We start from the raw sequence: 25,611 nt of genomic DNA on the forward strand, positions 1-25,611 counted from the left end.
AGAGCAGCTTAAAATAATTCTTGTTAAATTAAACAAAATCGATGGTATAGTTTTATCAACTCACTTACCACTTTTGTCATCAATATTAAATACTTTTCAAGCTTTTCTTGTAAACTGTGATTTCCTGACTCAGCTTTTCCTATCATAGCATAAACTAAAGGTCACATACTGCTGATCACAAAGGGAAAGTTTTCAAGGGAGTTTCAGTCACAAGATTGCACTTGTAAGATTGCAATATAATTATTATTGTACTTACTACATTGCAATATTACTTTTATCTTCTCAAGTACTGCCTGAAGTAGACACTGTGAACACAAAAAGTACATAAACTATACACATTAAATGAAATATTATTTGCTTGCCTTTTGGACTTCCTTTACAATGTAAATTATATCGACCTACTTTGGATGAGGGGAACTAAATGGCGTTACATGTAGCTTCTTAAAACACACATTTCATTTACTAGTACATTCAAAATTTCTTTCATTCAAATACAGTACTGTACATGTCACAAAATTTAATACATTAAGGTTATCTAAGATTTAATGAAATATTACTAATACAAGCTCAATAAAGATTGATTGATTGGTTTTCATTAATGCAAATTTTTTAAATCTCCTTTCCCTTGTGAGTACTGGCGCATGGCAGGTACAAAACGAGGTCACAGGGCACAGGGCACAGGGCACAGGTCCACAGGTCATTGTTTTACTTATAAAGAAAGTATCCTAAACATTCATAAAAGCTAACCTTAGGCCTTAGCTTTAATAATTTATGAATGTTTAGGATACTTTCTATATAGGTTAAATAATGACCTGTGACCTGTGCCCTGCGTTTTGTACCTGCCGTGTGAGTACCCAACTCACACCAACTTTTTGCTTCGTTTTTTTTTTTTAACTCACACCAACTGCCAACTATCACTATTACGTTCAAGACTGCCAAATGAAAAATCAACCAAGAAAAACAAACCACATTAAGAAAATGAGAAAGACTTTGTTGCTATACCATTGGTTGAGAATTGGGTTCAAACTCCTTGAATCCATGAACCATCATCTTTCTCAAAACTAGGAAAAAATAGTAATAAAAATTAATAGGGTTAGTGCTTGGTGTGGAGTTAGCATTAGCATTCCAGCATTTTTCGGGTGTTGCATTACTGATATGAGCATGATGACAGGGCGTTCCAGCTTCCATTGGGTCAGTGGCATTCTGATGGTAGCTGTACTCTGCTAGCACATAGGCCATTTTGTGTAGCTTGCAGATTCCAGTGCTTTTGACTTTCTATGCAGTTCATTAATTGTCCAACAGGCTCTTCATCATTGTCTAATGACATAGTTAGAATTATGGGATGTTTGATTCCTTCCCATTCTGGCCAAACTGGTGTTAAAAGTCACTTTATCCAGGAATCAGTTCATGATCTTGGAGGACTCACATGGACAGGAAGTGCAAACCTTCTTGACAGCAAGTTGAATACATGTAAGTACAGGTCTCAAAACAGTTTAGAGAGGTGGAAATTCTGGACATTTTAATTTGGACAAAGGCTTCCACAATTTTCAAATCTATGGTCATACTCGTTGATTGCCAGACCTTACCAAATATAAACTTCTGACCATCCACCTACTTACCTTTTACCTGCTTTTGCCTGGTCAGGCTTGGCTGGAATATGATCTCACCTTTTGCAAGGATGCAGCAACTGGTGCTTCAAATTGGTACCAGATGAACTTGTTGTTGCCAGATGTCTTTTATACCATTAAAACAGACATGGAACTCCTCCTTCACAAAAGCATCAGCTAGCTGGAGCTACAACGCCTACACTCCTTAATGCACCATTTTGGAGCAACAGACAATACTGGTGGCCCTTTGGGGAATGCTGCTACAGTAACATCTGTAGCTCAGATGATGGGGACAACCCCATGGTTGGCTGCCCATTTCAGCCCTCCACGGATGTTCACTCATGCTATGCATCCCCTGCCTAGAAGGGATGGGAAAGGGGGTGCTAAGGATGGGAAAATTCTCACAGCCTCTCTTTCTTGTACATAGTTTTTCTATCCTTGTTCCTGTTTGTCGGGACCAGCAGCATGGTCTGCCCAACTCAGCAGCTTTGTTTTGTTTGGGTGCAGTTATACAGCATTCATTCTGTTCCAATTTACTCTTTTTCTCTGTTAACTTAATAGCCCCAGTGAATTTAGTCTCCCCATTGGAGTTTTCTCAGTTTCAGGAAGAGTGCAACTATCCGGATCAGATAGCAGCTGCTTGTTTTTTTACTGGTCTCCTTCAGGGTTCCCACATCAGTATTGAGGCCTTGTCAGTCCCCTTGAGGTCAGCCTCCTCCAACATGCAAATCAGCCCTTGATCCCCTCAATACAGAAGTCTTGTGCAGTAGTGTCACAGGCCTGTTATCTACTTCACCTTTTCCATATTTGCACAACAGTCATTTTGGGGTGATTCCCAAAAGCAACCAGCTGAGTAAGTGACGTTTATTCCTTGGTCTGTCATCTCCAATGGGTCACACTTATAAGCCCTCATTTTCAGTTCAGTACATTAATGTGGAGTCCTTCATAGCAGGTGTTATGACGTGGAAAGCTCTTTGTTCAGACTCCAGAGGGACAGTTGTCGAATGACGTGGGGTGATAAATACTATGTGTACATGGCTCTTCACTTTAATTTAGACCGTCTTCAACGCTTTACATTTTAATGGCTCTTGCAGGCTAGGTCCAATGGATGGCAACTCACAACCATCACCATGCTTGTAACATTGCTCCTAAAGTAGGGTGTTTCTCTACAACATGATCAGCTTACTGTTTACTTTCAGGTGTGACGACCACCCCAGTAGGCTGAACCAGGAGTTCCATGTGGATTTAACTAGGTAGAGAGAACTATTCCAAAGCTGGGATGGCCTTAGTTTCAATCTGATGCCACAATGCCCCCTCCCCTCCCCTCTCCTCCCCTCCCCTCCCCTCCAGGTACTCTGGGTTTACTATGAAGCCATCTTCAATAACCAGTGGTTCTTTGGCACTTGGTCAGCCTCACCGCACTCCTTATACAAGTATCAATTGCGTACAAGGAACTGTTTCCCATTGTCATACCAGCATACATGTGGACATCATGGGTAGGGTGAGTACTTATATGATAATGGGGTCAGCAATGGCTGTGCTGTGCTCTGGTACTTCCAGAGATATGGGCCTAATGGTTCTGTTGCTTTGTTTAGCATTGCTAGCAAAGCAACACTCTTTTTCTTTTACTCCTTCATCATTTTGTGCTCTTTCTCACCTAAAAACATTCAGTGATTCCAGTTCCTGTCCCCAATAGTCAAGCTAAACCAGATGCCAATCCCTCAGCTCTCTTGACATTGCTGCAAGTCAATTGACAGAGATATGCCATTTTTTTCCTCATCCAGGGCCTAGCCCTATTGACTTGTCAAATGTACCTATCAGCCCTGCATCACTGTCAATTTTTCTTTTAGAGAGAAAATGGCTGTCTCAGAGTCCAGATGGGGTTCTTGTAGGCCCCGTCTCACAACCCTTCACTGCTCACACACTATTCGTAAAGAGTAGGGCATGAAGCTCCCGGCGTTGTGGTGAGGTCTCATTTCATTCATTCATGTGCTGGGTAAGATTGCTAATGGACTGATAGTGGCTGCCAGCAGCACCTGTATATGCTGATGTTCAATCCCACCCATAGATCACTTGCTCGTAAAGCGCATTAGAATAATTATGTAAATAGAAAATGTGCTATAAAATTTATTACCATTGCCATTGTACCCGCTGATGAACTTTCACTTAGTATGTGTTTTGAAACATCATTTGCCAGCAGCTTCACCACAAATCCATCAAGGAGTACGTACCGTAAATGCTGTGCCTTTCCTTGACATTGACAATATTGTTAACCTGATCCCATTCTCAATATTATTGTCTGCAGCTGCAGCATCTGCTAAGGAGTCTAAAGCAGATACAAGATTCTTCTCCCTTTATTGGCCCAGTGGCTGCCCCTTTTTGGCCTTGCATGGACCTTCCCCAGGGCCGCTGTTTTGGTATGATGTAGGTTCAATCTATCTTACACTCTGCGAGTTATCCTGGCTCTCACTTCGAGAGCCACAGCTTCCAAATTGGCGCAGCCGCAACAGAAGCAGCCTGGAGAGTCACTGAGCACCTTATCAAGACTTTAGGTTAGTGGTTGAGCAATGCATACCAACTCTACATCGGTACTCTGATTGGTTCTCTCACCCAGGTGTCCAGTCAGTTAGCCTTGCAGGTAAGGAGTTTGCATTTTTTCACTTGGGCTTGGGTACCTCGGGTCTGGCCAGCTGGTTGCTGTGGCTTATTGTCCCAGCCCGGAAGTCCTTTCAGCGTCGCAGGTGGGACTCATGGCTTGGTTACGGGTAAGGGAGGCTCTTGAATGTTCTATCTACATGGGTTTGGTCTCAGATTCCAACCTCCATATTCCTGGGCACCCAATCTCCAAGGGTGACTTAGGTGTTACAGAGGGTTTTACAAAAATGTTATTTACCAGTAACTACAGTGTAGGACTAATAATTATTGTACTCAGCGCTTGGCATGGCGTTGGCAATTATAGGCATACTGAGAGCTCTGCTGGCAGACCATTTGCGTTTCGGCTTTTTTGGGGTGTTGAAATACAGTTCAGGGCATGATGTCAGGGCATTCTATGCATGCACTTTTGCAGGTGCTCATAGCTTTTCTCAGTTCAGTGTACAAAGTGTTTTGTGTAGAACACATTTTCTACTGCCCCCTCCCTCCTCTTCCCTCTGTAGTGTTTCTTCATTGGTATTTATATAGTGGGTTCTTCACTGTTCTTCCAGTTCAGTGTGACAGGTGCTAGGGCTGGGGCTCATTGCTGGGGTTGTGGAAGGCTCTTAGATGTTGTATTTACATGTACCTTAGGTTGGGGTTGGTAGTTCCAGTGTGACTTATATAGGTCTTAATAAAAAATTTAAAAAAATAAATAAATAAAAATAACAGGTTTAAACCTTCTACAGTATTAGTCATGTAGAAGCCATCACATACAGAAATTCAGTTATGCTTGATATCCAAAAGAACCAGAGAACAAGACAAGTTCTTTTAACCAGAAATGATAGAATGTTTCACAACTGTCAATACCTTTTAGAACCAAGGTACTGAGCTCCAAAGCGGCCAAAACTCTCTCATCCTAAGCAACAAAAAGATGACGCTTATAAGCATGCAAATACAATGATTAACATTGTGACTTGAATGAGTTTAACAAAAGTAAAACTCCTTGTAGGAGCTCTTCAATTTAGTTTAAGGGATGGATCCACACAAAAATGTAAGACAGAAAAAATTAAAAAGCACCTTCATATCACCTTCATATCATGCATTGCCAAGATAAATTTATTCACCCATTGCAAAGATCTATAATAATAATATAATCAACTGTTTTCACTTCACAATCTCAATTTTAGATTCCCATAAAATTTAGAACTTTAAAATTTTTACTGCAATAGAAGTTGCTTGTCGGACAACGGCCAATCTTGTTAGAGGTACGGGTCTGTTCTTAAAATGATGCCACGTTTACTGCTTTGCAATGCAAAAATATGCAAATCAGCTTGTGATCGATGTCATGTGACATCACCTCAGGGCTAGACCCTTGCCACCCATTTGCTCAGTCATGGGACAAATGACTGCCAATATTGCCAACTTTATATGCAGTAACTCATTTGGCCTTTTAGAAGCAAAATCGCAACCACTTAATGTAAATTTTATTTACCAGTTTTGTGGTGCTGAAATTTCATTCTTGCGAACTAAACAATCTTAAGATAAGACAAACTTTAAAAAAAGCACCAGTCCTGCTGTTTTTCCACTTAATGAACTGGCAATGTAAGAGGTAAACTTAAAATAATAGTACTTACCTTGTTCTGACACAACTCCAAAAGGCTAGATGTAGAATGCTGCCATAGTTGAAGAATAAACCCAAAGATATCACCCGTAATCTGCAGAGAATATTAATTTGAATTCTTTGTTTAATGATTAATAAATTATTAGAATTCTAGCTCTTTTTTAGATACATGTAACTCTTGGCTTCTTGATAGTCATACAACACTTGTTAATACCTGTCTCTTTCTATGCTAGAAAGATCATCATAGTGAATTAAGGAACAATTTAGGCTGTGCCAAATACTGTCTAAAAAAATGCCACCTTGAATGGGACTCTACACCTACATGCATGCTCAAATTGCAATACACACAGCTCTAATATGTAGACTACCACGTCATCTGGGAAGAAGCAAAACATCTGGTATAAGATTCATCTAATCAAAAAGGTATAACGAAAGATAATCAAGTACCTGTCGAAATAATTGCCGATCACAAATTAACCTCTTTGAAGCCAGCATTTTAATCACATGATTAAAAACAAGAAGAGAACGTTGTTGACGGAAAGGATCATCACTTTGGACCTCCTGTGCAATTAAATACCATGTAGATAAAGAAACAAACAAAAATGCATAAAAAAAACAAGCAAGGATGGATGGTTACTTCATTTATTTTAGTGCAATTCAATAGCTCTTGTCATTGTTTCCCATCACCTGACCTTGCTTGCACAGCTGGCAGGGTTGTTTTGCCACAATTAAAGCAAATTGTATGGTCGCAGTGCTGGGATTTAGCGGTGGTCCGGTGACCCCAGCTGACTAGAAAGTTTATTGAGCAACCACTTTTTTGGTAAAAATAATAAAAAGCCTGGTTGCCAAAGAAAAAAAAACACGAACACCCAAGCCAAAAACAGATAATGAATTATTTAAGCAGCACTCGACCCACTTGTCGGTTTTCTATTGTCAGAGTGCGATAGTAGTGTGAAGTAACAAAAATTACTTTGCAACCGCTGAGCATTTTCCTGTGTTTTGAATAACATGGCTTTTACAAACTGTTGTCAGATTGGCAAATGCAAGAGAGTGTGGTTTTTCGCTGGCTGAGGATCGAAAGAAGCAAAAAACATTTTTCTCACACATGGAGTCTGGGAGTCTGGGTACAGGTGTGCGGGGGGATTCAGGTCACATGGTTTGTGTAAGGTTTCGGTTTTGCCATCTGCCATTGCATGACATGCCCCACCCACCCACCTGTGAAGTACTTCTGGAATTTGTTAATTTGAGATGTGAACTTATTCTCTAGCCACTTTTTTGTGTCATTGTAAGACAATAATGTTCTTATGTTAATAAAGGTCAGGCTGTGTGGTTCGGTTTAATGGCATGACTCCCAGCAGTGTGTAAGAACAATTATGTTAATTATCACAAACATGCAGGCAATGCAGAAGAAAAAAACACAGGCACACATTTAAAAATGAGGGATCCTCAAGCTCCATCGCCATGTGATTGCATCTCCACATTCATTGCAGTTTATCGTCACTAGGGGGTTTCCTCGTGGGCAACAAAGAGTTTGTCAGGGCAACCTAATTCATGGGTTTGGTTGCCTGGCTTTTGAAACAGGGACAACCTGGAATTTTTTTTTAACTTCAAGCACTGTGGCAGCGTGTAAGAATGCAGGTGGGGAATCAATGTACTACTCAGAAGTCCACTTTCAACATTTATGCATAATAATCAGTATTATAATTATAATCTCTTGCTGGACTGATTTCAAGGTAAAAAAAAACTCCCATCATATTTTTGAAACTTCTAGTGGGAAATTCTGAGAGGTTAATTAAATAATTAAGATTCTTTTAAATTACAGGTTTGATGTCAGATTCAGCACAATGCTTGGATACCAGCATCAGTAAATAGAGAATTTTGATGAGTGGCCTTTCCCTTAAGTACATGAAAAATTTCATTCATTGCAAGTGACATGTTTTGATAATGAAACGTACTGCCATGAGAAAAGTTGTTTCAAGTCAACAGGGCTCACATCACCAGAACTAATGCTGGTTCCAGCAACAAGTTGTAAGCATTTATCCTCCCAAAGTCAAGTGCTCCATGACATTAAATTTAATGTAGCATGTTTACTTTTATTTTTATCAAAACTACCTTGAGCAGAGTTGGTAACAACTCTTGCCAATCCTTAAGTTCCATTCGCGCAATTTTTGCAATCAGTACAGCGACTTGAGTTGCCACCTAAAGTTGAAGCATTAAACATAGAAAGTTAGAAAGCCCACATAAGAGCAGTTAACCTAGTACATAAAGATTATCTAACTTGGTCATGTCTTGTCAACTTAACAAGATGGCCTACAGGCTCAGACATTAAAAGCTGTAAAGTCATTATTGATTTGGGTCAATCAAAGTGAATCTCAACCTTTAAACCCATTAAATTGCAATAAGTAGGGGACAAGAGATATAAATTATGTTACATTAAGCTTGTACTACAGCAAATTAAAGTTATGACAATTTACAGCCAAAGCTTAGCTGTCATAAAAGTCAAGTAGCTTAGTAAAAGAAAATCAAAGTAAGTAAGTAAGTAAAGTCTTCATTTAACGAGGGTAGCACAAAATAGCATATAAATCCTAATAAACTAGTGGCCCTCAACAGCAACCTTGTGGTCACTCATTCACCAATTACAATATAGGAGAAATTATTCCTTGCAAGAAAGCATGCATCAAAATACCAATCAAAATATCAGTAAGTTGCACTTAAAATTACTGAAACAAAATGATTCTGACATGACTAAAGTTGCCTAACCTGTATTAATAACGGGGTTGATAAGCTCCCCACAATTCCATAAAAATTATTTTACACTTTTGGTTTTGTGGTTAAGGATAGCATGTTCAGCAAAATAATTATGCTATCCAGAATCACTAATAAGTTATTTATCAAATTACCTGATTAACAGGTTCATCAAAGGATAAAATAAGATTCTGTTTTATAAAAGCCTTTTCATCCTCTGCAATAGCACTGTAAGTTAACGGTGAAATAAAACATACATTTATTTAGTGCAGACTCCATGGCAATAAAATGCATTCAAGACAAGAGAATAAAAGTCTTAAATAAATGCAAGAAATGGACCAGTTATAAGTTTTCGGGGACAATAACAATTTGAGAGTAAGTCAACAGTGAAAGTGAAAATCTTTGAAGGATCTTTGAAGGATCTTTGAAGATCCTTAAAGACTCCTCAAAGATTAGAGGATATCTTTCTAAAGATAAGATCCTTGGGGATCTGTAAAAACCATATCCAAGATCCTTGAGGATCTACAAAGATCTGGTGCAAGATCCTACAGGGTCCTCATAGGATCTTCCAGGTCCTTTCAAGATCACTATAAGGATCCTTTTAAGATACTTGAAGGATCCTCAGAGGATCTTTAAGAATCCCGATAAAGATCTTTTCAGGATCCTCATACAATCCTTGAGGATCTTTCAAGGATCCTGATAAGGTTTCTTTCAAGATCACTTTAAGGATTCTTCAAAGATCCTTGAAAGATCCTCAGTAGTATGATTGTCAAAGATTTTATTACAAACCTAAAAATCCTTGTAAGATCCTCAGTCCCTCTTTGAGGATCTTTAAGGATCCTTTTTTCCAACATTTTATGTGTGGATCTTGGCAAGATCTTTGCAAGATCCCGATAATTTCCTCAAGGATCTTAAGGAAGTATCCCAAGAGTCCTCAATGTTAAAAAATCTTAGTTAGAAGATCCTTTAAAGATCCTTCAAGGATCCTGTGAAGATCTTCATCTTTAACCCTTTGACGCCCAAACCGGCCTAAACCGGCCAGACTTACTGTTTTACTCCAGACGATTTTACTCGTCAATGGGGAACCCCCGGGAGTCAATGGGTTAAAGATCTTTGTCAGGTCTTTGAAGGTCTTTAAAGATCCTTTAAGATTTTCATCAGGATCAATGTGGGAAACTTTGTTAACAAAAAAATTAATGTCTCAACAGTAAACCAAAATCCCTGATCCCTAAGTATTGGGTTGAAATAGCAAATTTTTTCAAGCACCAGCTGATCACCTAAAATAGACTCACTGAGGAGCTGCTTTCCGCCAGTAACGATCCACACCAATCTTGATGTATAGAATTGCCATCCAACGAATGTTTACATCAAGTGATTTGTTTCTAAAAACAAACTGGAAAAAGCAAAAAAATTAGACTTCGTAAAAGATAGGTATGTAATACAGTGTCTAGATCTGTGAAATACTTATAGAGATGTTCCTGATAAATGCCAATGACCCTTCCTGCCAATGACTCACAGTCATCACTTACCCCCAAATGATGGGCACCACTGACTTTTTCTACAACCTGGGGGGTACTTCCTATTAATGGGCTAATGGGAATGTGCTGCTGGATGGGTCGCATTTTCACGCCTGGATTGACTACAAGGGGATTGCATTTTCAACAGAGTTCCTGACAGAGTTACGAGAATGGGGTCACAAATTGTCCGGATTTTGGGGGTGAGAAAATTCTGGCTGGTGGGATTTAAAAATGGAAAGATTCGTGGTAAAAAGAAGTTGTCATAGAAAGAACTGTAGTGTTGTTGATTTAATATTTACTAGTCACATTACATTCTGTTTTGAAATTATAATTAGAAGGCTTTAAGTAAGGTTTATGCATAAACAGAAAGTGACTAAGTTGGGGTTGCTAAAATTACATTTATACCCTAAAGTGACTAAGATGAGGAATATAATTGGCCATAAAATAGACTACAAAGTGGTAGAGGTTCTGAGAGGACAGTGGCACATACCCAGTGAAAAATTGACCCAACTACCCCTCCCCCCCTCCCTGGTTGACCAACAACCACTACACCCTCACTGTTATACGGTAAACACCCCTAGGGGAACAAACAACTCACCCAGGACTAACAGACACAAGTGATCCCAGACTTTCAGATTCCATTGAACCCACTGACTTCCCAAAGTGACGCACAAAAAAATGGCCCAGTAGTTATATACCGGTGGTTAAGTTAGCATTATCAATTCCTATGATCAAATCACTCAGTTACGACTTTATGCCATGAACTTTTCCCATTGCAGACCATAAAAAATGAGCTTAAGTGAGCCGGAGATTGCAGGGATTGCAGTTTAATTAATTAAACACCTCACATATAATTTGCACTTTTGTATTGCAAGAGCAGAAACGTTGCATGTGACTCTAGTTTTAATATTTTCAATTGTTCACTTCAACACCTCGCCGTCTCTGAATGACTACTAAACGTTTGACCATGTCTTACCATAAGAAGACTGTAAAAGCCTGGTTGTGTCTCCCAGGTTTTCAGCTTTCCTTCTGCTTCTTTAACGAGCACGGGATTTTGGCTGCAAGCACTGCTCAACGCGAGCAATACTTCGTCTCTCCAAATATCGTTCATGCTCTTTTAACTCAAGTTCCAAGGTTAGCCATAGTTGCCGGTGGATGCATGTAAGGCATTTCGTGAGTGACATACATGAAAGCTTAATTGGAAATATCATATGTTGTTTTGGTCATCGAAATGGCGGCAAATTCACGTGTCACGGAACCAAATCTAACTTTGGATCAATCGATAAGAGATAGCTCTCCCATTGTTATTTTCCAGTGCAAAGGGTGTAAGAGCATTTTGGGAGATTCTTCTGCCTTTGTTGCCTCGGACCGAGAGCTTGAGGTCATCTGTGTTAATGGTATGTACATGTAAAATGCGCTGCGAAATAGGCAAATTAACCGATTCGACAAGTTCGTGTGCCTGGAATTTATTGTCACATTTCGTTAGTTTACTAAGTCTGACGGAATTCATCACATTGCAATTAGATGCCACATTTGAATAGATTGGAGGCTTGATGAAATTCCGAGTGAAAACATCGATAATTGCGGAAACTTTGTCGAAGACAGTTTGCCCGCGCGTGGTCCTCCAGCGAAATTCTAATGCTTTCAAAAATCGCTAGAAACCTATTGTTACGGACCGGACGCAACATTTACTGGCATACTTAAAATAGACAGCCAGTTGGCTGCGTATTATAAGGCTGTCACCCAGGTGACTACCTTTCGTAGAACATGAGCGATACTGATGGGGAAAGGGTGTGGTCACTTTGAAGAGGGAGGTTATTGAACGTACACTTTATCACAGTATAACTTTTTTTGTGTGCAGTTCTTCCAAGTGGCTGGTGCTTGCCTGTGAAATGCCCTATCAATGAAATCTGTCAAAACGATCCCAGCTTGGGACCATGGGCAAGAGCTCAAGGGTTGAAAGCCTTGGTGGGACCCCAGGGGGGAGGGGGGGGAGGGAAGATGCCATATATGGACTATATAGGTGTGTGCCGCTGTGAAGGGTATGGTTTTCAAGCAGTTTACTCTAAGATAGAATATATAAATCATAGCCTTTCTGTTATATCTGGTCAATCATGTACAAGTTTAGCAAGAGCTGGAATACAGAACAGCTTACGGAACCGAACCTGAACAGAAAAACAAAACTACACTTTCTGAGCCCTACTACGCAAGCGCACCGAACCTAGGACCCCGGATATAACATCTCCCCCTTCAAGGGAAGCAGTCACTTAATCTCAACTGAACAACTGTTCTTTCAACAACATTAAAGTCAGCTAGTGTTTTCACTTTAGTTCATAATCTCGCAAATAGATGGGTGGACCCCGATTGGTCCTTGTGGGATAGCGTTTTTCCATATTAGTAGGTACGGAAATGTCACATGAAGAACTTGAATGAGCTCTGAAAGTATCATTACCAGTGACAGTTTCTGGAATGTCCAACTGGGAACTAGGCAAAGTTGTCATAGCAGTGTCAAGATCTGAATGAGGCTTGGAAACTCTCAGTGTTCGGCTGTCCACAGGAGAAGGTTGACAGCTACCAGCTAAAGGAATTTCAATTGACATCGAAGGAAGGTCATCCGCCCCTGAGGTATCCATACGAGAAGGCATCTCAGGCAGCTGATCAATCACTGAGTCATTGGTCGATGGAACTACACCTACAGGTCGGCTAAGGAGTTGATCAACATGCCGTTTCCACAAAGAACCGGATACATCAACTACGTAATGTCTTGAACCAAGAACTTCAGTAATAACACCTTGCATCCATTTCTCTCCCCTCCCATAATTACGTGCTAGGACAGGATCACCTGCATTGAACTGGCGCAGGCCTCTTTTTGCAGTGCGACTTATCATGGTCGTATATTGACGAGCTTCAACATGTTTTTCAACAGAAGGAGTCAGTAAATCCAGACGTGTACGCAATCTCCTACCCATCAGAAGCAGTGAAGGAGGTTCACCTGTAGTAGAATGTGGAGTGTTTCGATAAACCAACAAGTATTTGGCAATTACAGCAGACACATCCGTTTTAGTGGCCTGGGCTTGTTTTATTGCAGACTTCAAAATCTGTACCACTCGTTCAGCCTGACCGTTGGTGGATGGTTTATAAGGTAAAGATGTACGATGTATAATGCCATTGTTAGCACAAAACTGTTCAAATTCTGTTGAACTGAACTGTGACCCATTGTCAGAAACAAGAATTTCTGGAAGACCATGCCTACTGAAAATGTCACGTAATGCAGTGATGGTCGCTGAGGATGTAGTACTGGTCATTTTCACCACCTCCAGGTATTTGCTATATGCATCAACAACAACAAGGTAAGTACACCCACCTATTGGTCCAGCAAAATCTACATGAATACGGGACCATGGCCGTGCTGGGAAGATCCAGGGATGAATTTGAACTGTTGGGGGTGCTGATCTCAGAGACTGGCAGGTGTTACACAAGGAAACAGTTCTTTCAATATGTGAGTCGATGCTGGGCCACCAAACATAAGACCTGGCCAATGCTTTCATGCGGGAAATGCCAGGATGAGTGTCATGTAATTCTTCCAAAACTTTCTTCTGAAGCGAAGGAGGTACAATAACGCGAGTGCCCCACAGTATACAGCCCTGTTGGGTAGTCAACTCATCTCGTTTGCTCTTGTAAGGTACAAGTGTAGGATCCACAACACCCGGCCAGCCACTAATAACATAAGTGTACACTTTGGACAGCACTGGATCGACTTGGGTCTCTTTCTTGATCATGTGACTGGTCACATTGGTTACAACCTCAGAATCCAAGAAGTAGCATTCAACATTCTCACACTTGGGTGACCATGTCTGAGGTAAAGGAAGACGGGACATGCTGTCTGCATCAGCATGTGCAACAGTGCTCCGGTACTCAATGTTGTAGTTGTATGAAGCCAGGATAAGGGCCCACCTTTGAAGTCGAGCTGCAGAATGAGCAGGAATAGGTTTATGTGGTCCAAAAAGAGTTAGCAGTGGTCGATGATCTGTTAAAATTGTGAAGGAACGGCCATACAAATACTGGCGGAATCGTTTCAATCCAAAAATGATACTCAGAGCCTCCTTTTCCAATTGGGAGTAGTTTTGTTGGGCACTTGTCAAAGTACAAGAAGCAAAGGCCACGGGTCGGAATTGCCCACCAATCTTGTGAGACAGAACTGCTCCTGCACCGTAAGATGAAGCATCACATGAAAGGAACAGGGCCAGAGTGTGATCATAGTGTACTAATGTCTGAGAATTCAGTAACAAGTTCTTTGCTGAATTAAATGCATCTTCTTCAATTTTGGACCATCTCCAAGGGGTATCTTTCTTGAGCAGATTGTGAAGAGGTGCCAGTACAGTGGAATGATGTGGCATGAACCTTGAATAGAACATTATAAGTCCCAGAAAGGACTTTAATGTGGTAATATCCGTAGGCCTTGGAGCATCACGGATGGCTGCAAGTTTATCGTCGGTAGGATGTAAGCCCTCTCCATCGAGCTTGTGGCCTAGGTAAACTACTGATTGCTGAAGGAATTTGCACTTGGTCTTGTTCAGTTTGAAACCTGCAGAACGAAGACGTTCCAGCACAAGAGAGAGGGTGCGAAGGTGATCTTCTGGGTCAGTTCCAGCCACAAGAATATCATCCAAACGACTTACAGCTTTGGGAATGTCAGACAGCAAACTGTCCATGATTCTCTGAAAAATAGCTGGACCAGAATGGATTCCATTTGGAAGTCTTTTAAATGCAAACAAACCAATGTGAGTATTAATTATCAGATTGGACTGTGATTCTTCTGCAATTGGTATTTGATGATAGGCCTGCTTAATGTCTAGAACACTAAACACAGTACATCCCCTCAAGGCTGAATGCATGTCCTCAATCTGCGGCATAGGGTATGTCTCGACATTAGCACATGCATTGTATGTTACGCTAAAATCTCCGCATACACGTACTTCATCACTGTCTTTCTTTCCAACTACCACAATAGGGGCAGCACTAACAGCAGTAGTAACTCTCTCAATCACGCCATCTTTTTCCATTTTCAACAAGGTACTCTCCACTTTTGATTGCAAAGCATAAGGAACGGGTCTTGCTTTGTGAAATTTGGCCCCTTGACTTTCATTTAACACAACAGGCTTACCAGTATAACACCCCAGTTCAGGTTGATACAATTCACTATACTGCTCAAGGACAGAATTTAATGTCTGATCTCCAGAGGTAGCTGGAATTGTAGACAAATCAGATGGCAAAGTTCCAACATTATTCAAACCTGGCAGGTTTTGCCAATCCAACTTGATATGCATAAGCCAATTTCGTCCAAACAATGCACAGGATCCTTCTTTCACAATAAGTAAGGGTAATGAATACTGGGATCCCGAGTACTCAACATTCACACAAGCCTCTCCTAAAGGACGCACAGTTTCACCAGTGTAGGTGGACAGAATAACATTTGTAGGATTAATTTTGACATCAGGACAAACTTCTTTAATGAAACTGATTGGAGCAAGAGACAAAGCGCAACCAGTGTCTAACTGCATACAACAATTAGTGTTTTCAATCTTCAGCTGCACAGAAATTTCAGATCTAAACATAGTGTTGACGTCATAAACCACATAAAGTTCGTCGTTCTCACATACCGGTTCTTGTGCAAGTTCTTCTTCAGCACACATGGTGTTAATACCACCCTTTTTGCAAACTCGAGCAATATGGCCTTTTACGTTACAGTTCCGGCATACAGCAGTCCTAAATTTGCATTTAGGCCTTAAGTGATCCGGGCTACCACATGAGAAGCAAGTATAAGAAGTCGCTTGTGACAAATTCGAAGGTTGACGAGCACCTTGTCGCGAACCAAACTGTGAACCTGTATATCCACAAGAAGTAGCAGAAAAAGAATCCTTGGTAACTGAATTCACAGGCTGATGTAATTGTTGTTGAACTTGCAGTGACTCCTTGGCCGCTATTTCATCAGCAACAGCCACTTGAAGGGCCTCTTGAAACGAGCGATCTTCGCTCAGGAGTTTTTTCCGTGTAGCTGGGTTGCGAATACCACACACAAACTGATCCCGAAGTGAGCGGTTCAAGAATTCACCAAAATTACACGTGGAAGCCAGATGTCTAAGACGGGCGCTGTAATTAGAAACACTTTCGTTTTCTTCTTGAACACAACGGTGAAATCTATACGATTCCGCAACTTCCAGTCGCTTGGGCTTAAAATGTCGCTGCAGTAAATCACGTAACGCATCAAACGTTTTATCTTTCGGGCTCTCTGGACTGCATAAATCACGAAGAGTTCCATACGTGTTCTTACCGATTACCGAAATCATTACAGCGACTTTTTTCCTGTTGGCCGCTTGAATAACAGCCGCGGTAGCATCAGCAGGATAATGACCAATACTATTAGCTTCAAAGAATTGTTCCAGTCTTTCGAAATAAGCGGTGAATGTCTCACTCGACGGATCGAACTCCCCGACGGAGCCAAGCAGCGTTGGCGAAGACATGATGAAAACCACAAATGCGCAGGCAACCACGTGCGCGAACGTATTGAAGAAATGAACACAGAATAAAATCATACAAAGAAGAATAAGGATGGCCACGTATCACAACGAAATCGGAAAGAATCCCATCCTCGTCGCCAAAATGTTATATCTGGTCAATCATGTACAAGTTTATCAAGAGCTGGAATACAGAACAGCTTACGGAACCGAACCTGAACAGAAAAACAAATTAAACTACACTTTCTGAGCCCTACTACACAAGCGCACCGAACCTAGGACCCCGGATATAACACTTTCGGTCTAGAATAGGGTATCAGTTTTTGCGAAACTGACCAGTCAGTTGAAGATTTTGTCAAGACTAAGGAAACCAGAAATTCCCACTCAAGAAGATAAAAAAATCAAATCAGCAAAGTTTAACTTTACGTAACTCAACCTCAACAGCGTCAATAAATGGCTATCATGAAACACCTCTGGATATTATTAACTGTCAAGAATCGGAATTTAGACGGAAATCGGTGGGAGTTTACTCAAGTATATGGTAGCAAAATTCAGCTGAACTAGCTCTGGTATAGGCTAAGGGTTCCAGGGTCCCAGTGGCACATCCCCACCCAGAAATTCCTAAAGTTATTGCCAAAAAACAATAGAGCTCTTGGAGCCTTGCTCCGATTGGCTACATAAAATGCAAATCATACTTTAGTAAAGTCGGTTAACATCTGATCATATTATGGCCACTGAAAAGGAGTTGAAGAGATGATGTTTAGGCTCTGCTTTCAGCTACTGTTGCTTCGACTTCAGATTTTTTTTCAAAAATCTTTAAAGGATGAGGGGTTAGAATGCATCTGAAGAGTGGCTTCTGTAAAGGAGACATGAAAGTTGTCCTTCCTAACAAATTTGGCAATAGTGTTAGTGTTTAGTTCTGCCACAATTGGGGAATCAGCCAGGCTTTACAGAGAAATTGGACATTGTTTATGGAAGCGCTGAACAATGGTTTAGTGACACTTAAAAAAATAATAGTTGAGTAGTTGCTTTTCCTTGGAGTTTATTGTACTGTTGATTGCGCCTGATAACATAGAGGATTCGACTTTTTCTGTGATTTTATCTCGAAATTCTTTGTTCCTTGATGGTTTAAACAGAAAAACAACTCCAAATGTCAAGCAGGATAATTGCAGAAATAGCTTTGATTGTATGGATAAAGTCTAACTTTGCAGACATTCCAGCTAGGGTTCTAATTTTGTTTTCGTTGTCTTCCCTTACATCGCACCGTGCAGGTAATTTCCAGTGAAATCTAGTGGGCTTACAGTTATAGTATGACACAAGATAACATCACTCTTGACAGTTGTCAGGCATATTTTGCCCTCTCTAAAGAAAAGTACGCCTGATCGCAGGTTATGTAGATTTTTGTGGCTCTCTTATACATTGTGTTACCGTTATTATTGATCCTCCCCTGTTGAAGTTGTAGCATCAGCCCTTCTTCCTGTAACTAACTATGCCCGAATTCATGAGCTTGTGAACATCTATAAAACAAGATTTTACTGTCTGATCAGTAAAATATGTGGAATGTGATTAGTCACAATAAGTAAGTCATTCATGTCGCAGTGTTGGCTAGGTTACTGCTTTACAGTCCAATGTTCAAGGTTGACACAACAATCAATGTTTTGTTGTAGTTAAGTCTAGAATATTTAAACTTTGCTCCTACAACAAGTTGCAAAGTTGTTGAGACACTCCTGTTAAAAAACACCTTTTCTAGCTTCCAGTACCCTCCATATCTAGAATTTCAACCTTTCCCACTTCCCCTCCCCTCTCCCCCTTTCAATGATGGCTGTTTAAGTTTTCAATATTTTTTATCTTGCTAGAAACACTGATAAGGGGGGAGGGGGGCTGCAGTGTGGGAGATAATAGGTAAGTTAATAACGCCCCAAAAAGGTGAAGTGTCTCCACTAATTTTCCAACTGGTTGTAGCTCATATATCGTACCACAGCATTGACTCTTTTCACTCAGTGGCCATGTTGAGTCCGGGGGGACTAGAAACTGTTATTTTTGCCCGGTAAAACTCGTTGCCAAACACACTTGAGGCTTGGTCTACAAAATCTATTGTCTCTGGCCAACATACATGTAGGCCCCCACGTGATAAGGGTCCATTAGCCAAATTTAATAAAGCTCTATTGATAACTGCTGAACTGCATGTGCATGTCTGACCATTTTATGGTACAGCTTTCGTAAATGGCTATGCCAGCAGACAGTGTCCTAATAAGCTATAATAGAAGCTCAAGCGAGCTGTGCAAGGTTCACTTTGGAGTTCGTTCTAGCGATTTGTCAAGTTTTTCCCTCCCACCCTCCCTCTGGAGATGGGTTGGGCACTTTGTTTTATGCTTTAATAAAATTGGGTTACTCTGGCATGATGCGGTTAAGTGTGCACAGTGACTTCCCCCAAGCTTGTTTGCTCATTTGCCTTTGTCATCGCTGGCTAACCAATACTCTTGTCCATTATACAGAACATGCTCAGCTCATGTTGCTGGGGAGCTATGAAAGTGAGGTTGTTTATGTCGCACAATCCAGAAGTTGTTGTATCAAATAACTGACTGCAAGGCAGTGTTTCCCTCAATAACACCATCTCTGTCTTTTCTCGCGTCTCGATCACCTCTTATGTAAGCATGTTACAGTTACTGTACTCTACCCAGGATCAGGGACATTAACTGCAATTTGTTTGGATTGCTTTCATGCTAGGGGTCACATCTGTTGTAACGTCGGCAGAGGTTTTGGAAACATCAACTGAGGGAGCAGATATGGGAAGGTATTAAAGCGTGCAGTTGTTTATTTGTCAGGGAGGACTTGGATGGATGTGTGTTTCTCAGCAAAAAAATGATACAGATGATGCTCTATTTAGTAGAAGAGCAAAATGGTTCATCACATTCAGGTCCCACCTTGCAATATTTTCATGATCTTTTTTACCACAAGGTTCACATTCACTCATACCCTGTGAGCAGTTGGTTTCTCCTACTCTTCCAGAGAGACAAACCACTTTGAGCAACCGTTTGATTTTCTATCGAGTATGTGCGAAGTACATCACACCTTACGTGATGTATTTGACATCACTTCGTCTTATTTCACGGGAAATCACTACTCAGCAGGCTCGCCCAAATGCAGCTGTTGCATAGCTGTACGCACCCACGAGCACCAAGACCGGTTCAAATTTAATTCATTCCTCCTTGGCGCTGGACAGTGGCTCACTCAAAGAAACTAACGTTTGACCTCAGTGGTTTCTCTCTCGGGAAGCGTAGGAGAAACCAACAGCTCGCAGGGTAATTCACTCATTGTCCACAAAGTGATTGTATTTTCGTGGGTCCCTTTTCCCGAAACTGTTTTCTTGTCTAAAGAACAATTAAATACAAAGAAAGACAGGCCAGATGCATTTCCAATATGCAATTTTGGGCATATACATGTATGAATCGAAAGATATTTTCACATTAAATTTCAGTCTTATTGTTTACTTATCTCTGAGCTGCATTGTACATGTAGCTGATGTTGATGAAAATCTGCAAAGGAGGGTTTCCTGTCTTTAAATCTTGGACACCATGCAAAAAGATTTCTTCTAAAGTACTGAATGCTGAATTATTTTCAAATAGCACATTTAGGCCTCTACACTGTTCATCATGCCAGTTGATTATTGGACGAGTATACAAAACAACTCCAAAAGAGTTTGATCATTTCAGGTACGTGATAGTTTATGTGTGTCTTAGTACTAATTAATTTCTAATATGTGCAGAGGATTCAAGCTCTTTTAAAACATCTAATTTCAATGGAATGTGACAGCAATGCCATTGCAAAATACTTCACCCAAGCACACAATGTGGGAGCAGATATGCAGCACATTCCTATAAGTGTGCCAGAAGCTCACATTGACCCTTTCACCCCCGTGGGGTTCCCCATTGACGAGTAAAATGGTCTGGCGTTAGACAGAGTAAAATCTATAAGTGGCACTCTTGGGAGTGAAAGGGTTAAGGACCACCTCCAATTCCCCAATGACAGGTTAACAGGTAGTATATTATTCAATCCTTCCTTTAGTGGAAACCCAGTGGCCTTGTGCACTCCACATTTCCAGGCATTTCAAAAGACTTTGGAAGGAGTGAATGGGTTGTTATTGATGTGATGTCATTTACAAAGGTGTGGAGCAAGATTGTGCAAGGTGTTAAGACTGGGAGGGCCAAACGATGATGAAAGTTGGAGTATAATTATTTCAGAGGCAAGGGATAGTTCCCTGAAAAATAATTATTATATTAAGGTTATATTTACGGAATGTAACGTTGCTGGCCCCCTTTTACAATGGATCACTTAACTAGTGTTATATGAGGTATAGTATATTGAAATGAGTTAATATGTTTGTTCTTTTTTCCTGTCCTAGAAATATGTTTTGTTTCGATAGCGAACAGATAGACAGGTAAAACATGAGAGTGTTTATTTTCTTTTTAAAATGTGTCAACTTGCCAATAAGTCTCTGGTTGTGATATCAACAGTATCTTTGCTACATGCATTTTATAATTTCACTGCATCTGAGCCTTTGCTGATTAACAAAAGCTGTTGTAACGTTCTTCTGGTTTGTTCTGTAGCTATCAGGTTGGGTCCTTGAGTGAGAAGCAAAGCACTGCATTAAACACAGAGCAAATTCTTGACATAGCAACAGCAAGGACTCTTGAAACCAGAATTTCAAAGGTACATTAATATTTTTTAGAATTAGTGATTGTTCCTTTGCCATTGGGCTTTTGGAGACTAGTTCACAATTATTTACTTTTCAGTGAGCTTTCCCTGACTGCTGGCTATGCAGTTGGCAACCATTTCTTCTTTCCCGGCATTTGTTGAAATATAAAGTTTGCATATTTTCAGAAACATCTTATCATTCGTGTTCTTTTTTGGGATAATATTTGCATGTTGTACATGCATAGGTGTAAATGATTGATTTCAATAATGCAGAGGCAATCATTAGCTGCGGTTACACTAGCCATTTTGCCCTTGGGTAAGTGGCTTTTTCCCACGGGGAAGCAATTTTTTATGTGTAACCGATCTGCCCAAAGGAAAATTTCCTGTGGGAAATTTCCATGGATACGTCAAAAAGAACAAAAGAATTGCCCATGACAGTTCCAGATGTAAGTCTTTTGGTTAACAAAACCCCAAAGCGGCTCAACCAATCACAAGTTAGCCGAACGCGAGGAAAATACATGCTGTGATGAACTGTGTAAACAACTGCGGACGTGGAAATACCCAAGCACGCTTTTCTGGCCAGCAGCAAGTCGACGTCTAAATTATAAATTGGAGAGTTGCAAGGACTAGAGAAAGCGTAACTGAAGTCGACGTCTTTGTTGCCTTTTTAAAATGAAGCGATGAATCGCTGAACTTAATTGAGGTGGACAGTTTAATTAAGAGAAGCGCCGATCGTGACAATTACCGAAAATAAGCCAAAGAAAAGTTTGTCGTTCAGATGTAGATCTTCGATGTTTACTTTTTTTTTAGATCCTTAATTTTAATGTATTTTGTATTGTAATTAGTTTTTCAAAAACCATTTAGTGGAAAAACTAATAAATCTCATCTTGTCTTATCTTAAAGGTAAGTTTCCCACCAAAACAGGCCAACGCTTACCTTCCCCTTGGGTAATTTACAAGTGTGTAACCGCAAATGGGGAGTCGATCATAACCCAGGGTAAACCCAACCCAAGCCGTAACCCCAAGGTTCCCCATGGGCAAGAGGTCTAGTGTAACCGCACCTATTATTGTTTTCAAGGGGGAAAAAGGGAACTTGTCAACATTATCCCCCCTTTGTTGGTTTCTCAGGTTGAATGTGTTGTTATGATGTTAGTTGAAAAAGTGGGACACTTGGGGGACACAGCTAATAAAGAGAATGTCAGCACAATGTCTACAAACAAATCAGTGGACAATCCAATGGACTCTTGTGACACAAGCGAAGAAAAAGAACAAGAAAAAGTGAAAAGGCCAGGCAGAAAGAAAAGAAAGTGACCAAGTTTGGACAAGAGGATCCTAGCCCGTCAGTTACAAAGTTAGCTAGCTTGATATTTAAATTTATAATAATAATAATAATAATTTAATACTGGTTTTTATTACTTAACCGAAAAATAATAAAAACAAGTTGTTTTTGTTAGAACGTTTTCAGGTGACTGTCGTGAACATATTGCATCGTAATTGTGATAGTCTTTTGAGTTTTGAGAGGCTCCTCAAACTTTTAATGATTGATATGATTGCTTAAAATAATCCCCTTAATTTCGGTTCACAACACTCAACAATTATTTAAAATGACCGTAAATTTTAAAGTTACGTGAACAACCTAGGCTTGTCTTTGGAAGGAAAAAAAGAAACATGGAGAACCTGTCTTCAAAGCTTATCCACTTATACAACAAGAGTATTCAAGAAATTTAAACCACATCTCCCCTTCCCCAAAAAGGAGCTTTACTCGCAGTTGGTTGCTGTTGCATATCTGTAGAAGTAATTATTAAGATTGGAATATTAATTAACAAAATCACAAAAGGATCCCATCCAGAAGTAATAACGTTATCGTAGTTGGCATATCCCACATGCCTTGAAATCATAATGCAACTGTAAGAATTTAATAAAATCAAGTTGTTTTGTCTTTACTTTGTTGTTTATCTGGGCAAGAAACTCTGTATCACAATGTCATTCTGTTTAGATGGAAGTAGGTTCTGTAAAAAGGATGGACCAGTATCCATCCAGGGGCAGTAGCTAATACTCGCAGTTGCTTCCAGCTACGGCACTATGGGGACACTGAAAAACGCAGATTGTGCAGACCGTCTGTAAAATGAAAATTCAGTTAGCCTGAATTAGGCCTAAATAACATTCGGTTAGCCTTATTAGGCCTAAATAACATTCATGTTAGCCTGTTTATGGTTATCTCTCAATAATAGTGAGGGTAACGCCATATTTTACCCCTGGTCTGCACAGTCTGCAGTCTGTGTTTTGGGGTGACCAGCGCTATGAGCCCTTGTAATTTGACCTTCTGACACAAACATTTACCCTCCCATCCCCTCTTAACAAATGTCGGTGGAGTAACAACTAAAATAGCCCAATTGTTGGGCTTTGTGATTTTATTCCTGGGTAAACGATGTATCAAACATTTTGCAATCAAGAACCAGAATGTGTATTGAAAACTAGATTTCGTGGTGGCTTCAGAGTGAGTGAGTTACGACACTTTCCTGAAGAAGGTAGGTTCTATGAGGACCTTTATAATGACACGACTGTGCCTTGTTCGTGGAGTAACCTGCCGTTGAAACAACAAATGCATTCCGCGGAAGGGAGTATAATATTGTCTTTTGTCGAGAAGACCGTGCCATCATCTGGCAGTGCGAGTGTGATAAGGAGAAGAAGTGGTGAGAGCACTTGTCTCCCACCAATGTTTCCCGAGTTCGATTCCCTGGACTCGCAGTCATAAGATGGTTGAGGTTGTTCTGTCCTCTGCTTCGAGAGGTTTTTCTCCGGGCGCTCCAGTTTTCACTTCTCATAAACCAACCCATTACTTGATATGATTTCTGTACAGTGCCCCAGCGTAAATAAACTTGACACTTCAATAAAGTTCATTATTATTATTAAGGTGGCTCAAACTAGTTTCAACTCTTTCAAGAGACCTTGTTATTAGAAGGAATGACACTTTATCACGTAACAGCAATGCTATGGTACCATGTAAAACACCAATTATTTCTGAACAAGAAGCAGGCATTTTTGTGGCGTAACAGGTTACCATGGCAACAGCAAAGCCTGGCAAAAAAACACCCTACATTTTGGCTTTAGTTGCTCATATCTGAAAAACGAACTCGGTGACCCCAATTTTTTTTATTGCACAATAGTGATCAGCAGGCCAAGATGAAACTCTCTGCAAAGTTTAAAAAAATTCTGTGGAGCGGATTCAGAGTTACCTTGTCTTTTCAATTATTTAAGGTTTCTCTGAATCCGCTTCACAGAATTTTTTTAAACTTTCCAGAAAGTTTCATTCTGGCATGCTGATTACATTCAGTAATAAAAAAGGGGGTCACTGAATTCGTTTTTGAGATATGAGCAGCTAGAGCGAAAATATGGGGTGTTTTTGCACGGCTTTCCTGTTGCCACGGTAACTTTTTACGTCACAAAAATGACCGACTCTTTTTCAGCAATAATTGTTGTTTGATATGATACCATAACATTGCTGTTAAGTGATAAAATGTTGTTTTGTCAATCCTTCTAATAAGAACGTTTCTTTCAAGTGTTGAAACTGGTTTGAACCACCTTAAAGGTCATCCGAGCTGAAGTTTAGTCTGAGGGTGCTGCGTGTAAAAATATTTCTCCCAACTCTAGAAAACCCCTTTATATTTATGGAGGTTTTTAGAAAGCAACACGAGGAAAAGACCGGCCGAGAGACCAAGTTCCTTAGTTACTGAAATCAATAATATCGCCTTTCATATATTTATCCTAGTCAGGAAATTAAAAAGGCAGTTGAATTTCACTCATTTTATCAGATCAAATTCGCACTAGATGGGAAGCTTTGTCAAAAACGTTGCAATCATCCTGAAAAATGAATTTTTTTCAAATGCGACATCAGTGGATCCCCGACTCAGATACATTTGACTGTTCCTTTTTTTAACAAGTGAAGCTACTTCGAGGTAGATAACCAAAAAGTTAATGCCTAGAATTTAACTCGCTTTTTCATTGCGAGGGATTTCTCTTGAAAATGTCAGACCCTGTCGGCAGAACGGTGCATGCTGGGTAATCAGGATGAAGTGCATGGTGAACTTACGGGCTTTCGAATGATAGTTTGTGATGGCAAAATTACCGTACATTAAGTTGTCATAAAGTTTTCTAGATCCAATCAAGGTGAGTGGTTGATTCTATGCTTATTTGCCAGTATGAGTAGTATACAAGCTATTCGAGTCCGTGAAATGGAAAAAAATTGTAAACTTGCCAAAGTGCGGGCAGTCAAAACCA

At 40.2% G+C, this 25,611-nt stretch overlaps 2 protein-coding genes across 3 annotated transcripts in view; one reads left to right on the top strand and one right to left on the bottom strand.

Moving 5' to 3' along the window:
* The window catches only part of LOC138039242 (importin-11-like), a 76,068-nt gene extending 64,784 nt beyond the window's left edge, over window positions 1-11,284 (bottom strand). Inside the window, 10 exon segments of the mRNA XM_068885447.1 lie at window positions 69-139; window positions 257-305; window positions 1,003-1,061; window positions 5,109-5,157; window positions 5,876-5,956; window positions 6,310-6,423; window positions 7,975-8,061; window positions 8,763-8,835; window positions 9,900-10,000; window positions 11,101-11,284. Coding sequence (XP_068741548.1) covers window positions 69-139; window positions 257-305; window positions 1,003-1,061; window positions 5,109-5,157; window positions 5,876-5,956; window positions 6,310-6,423; window positions 7,975-8,061; window positions 8,763-8,835; window positions 9,900-10,000; window positions 11,101-11,235 — 819 coding nt within the window. The 5' untranslated portion in view covers window positions 11,236-11,284.
* Window positions 11,285-11,319: 35 nt separating this feature from the next.
* On the top strand, window positions 11,320-23,276 carry LOC138039243 (protein Mis18-alpha-like). 2 transcript variants are annotated; one of them, XM_068885448.1, is made up of 6 exons: window positions 11,320-11,521; window positions 19,367-19,433; window positions 20,266-20,352; window positions 21,042-21,077; window positions 21,247-21,349; window positions 22,462-23,276. In XM_068885448.1, exons 1-6 carry the CDS (start codon window positions 11,356-11,358, stop codon window positions 22,642-22,644), a joined length of 642 nt encoding a protein of 213 aa, XP_068741549.1. In that variant the 5' UTR covers window positions 11,320-11,355; the 3' UTR covers window positions 22,645-23,276. The 2 variants fall into 2 exon arrangements, with proteins under 2 accessions (XP_068741549.1, XP_068741550.1); XM_068885449.1 differs by having other exon boundaries at window positions 22,487-23,276.
* Window positions 23,277-25,611: the final 2,335 nt, after the last annotated feature.

The sequence above is a fragment of the Montipora capricornis genome, chromosome 2 (assembly GCF_036669925.1).
Source record: "Montipora capricornis isolate CH-2021 chromosome 2, ASM3666992v2, whole genome shotgun sequence".
Lineage (NCBI taxonomy): Eukaryota > Metazoa > Cnidaria > Anthozoa > Scleractinia > Acroporidae > Montipora > Montipora capricornis.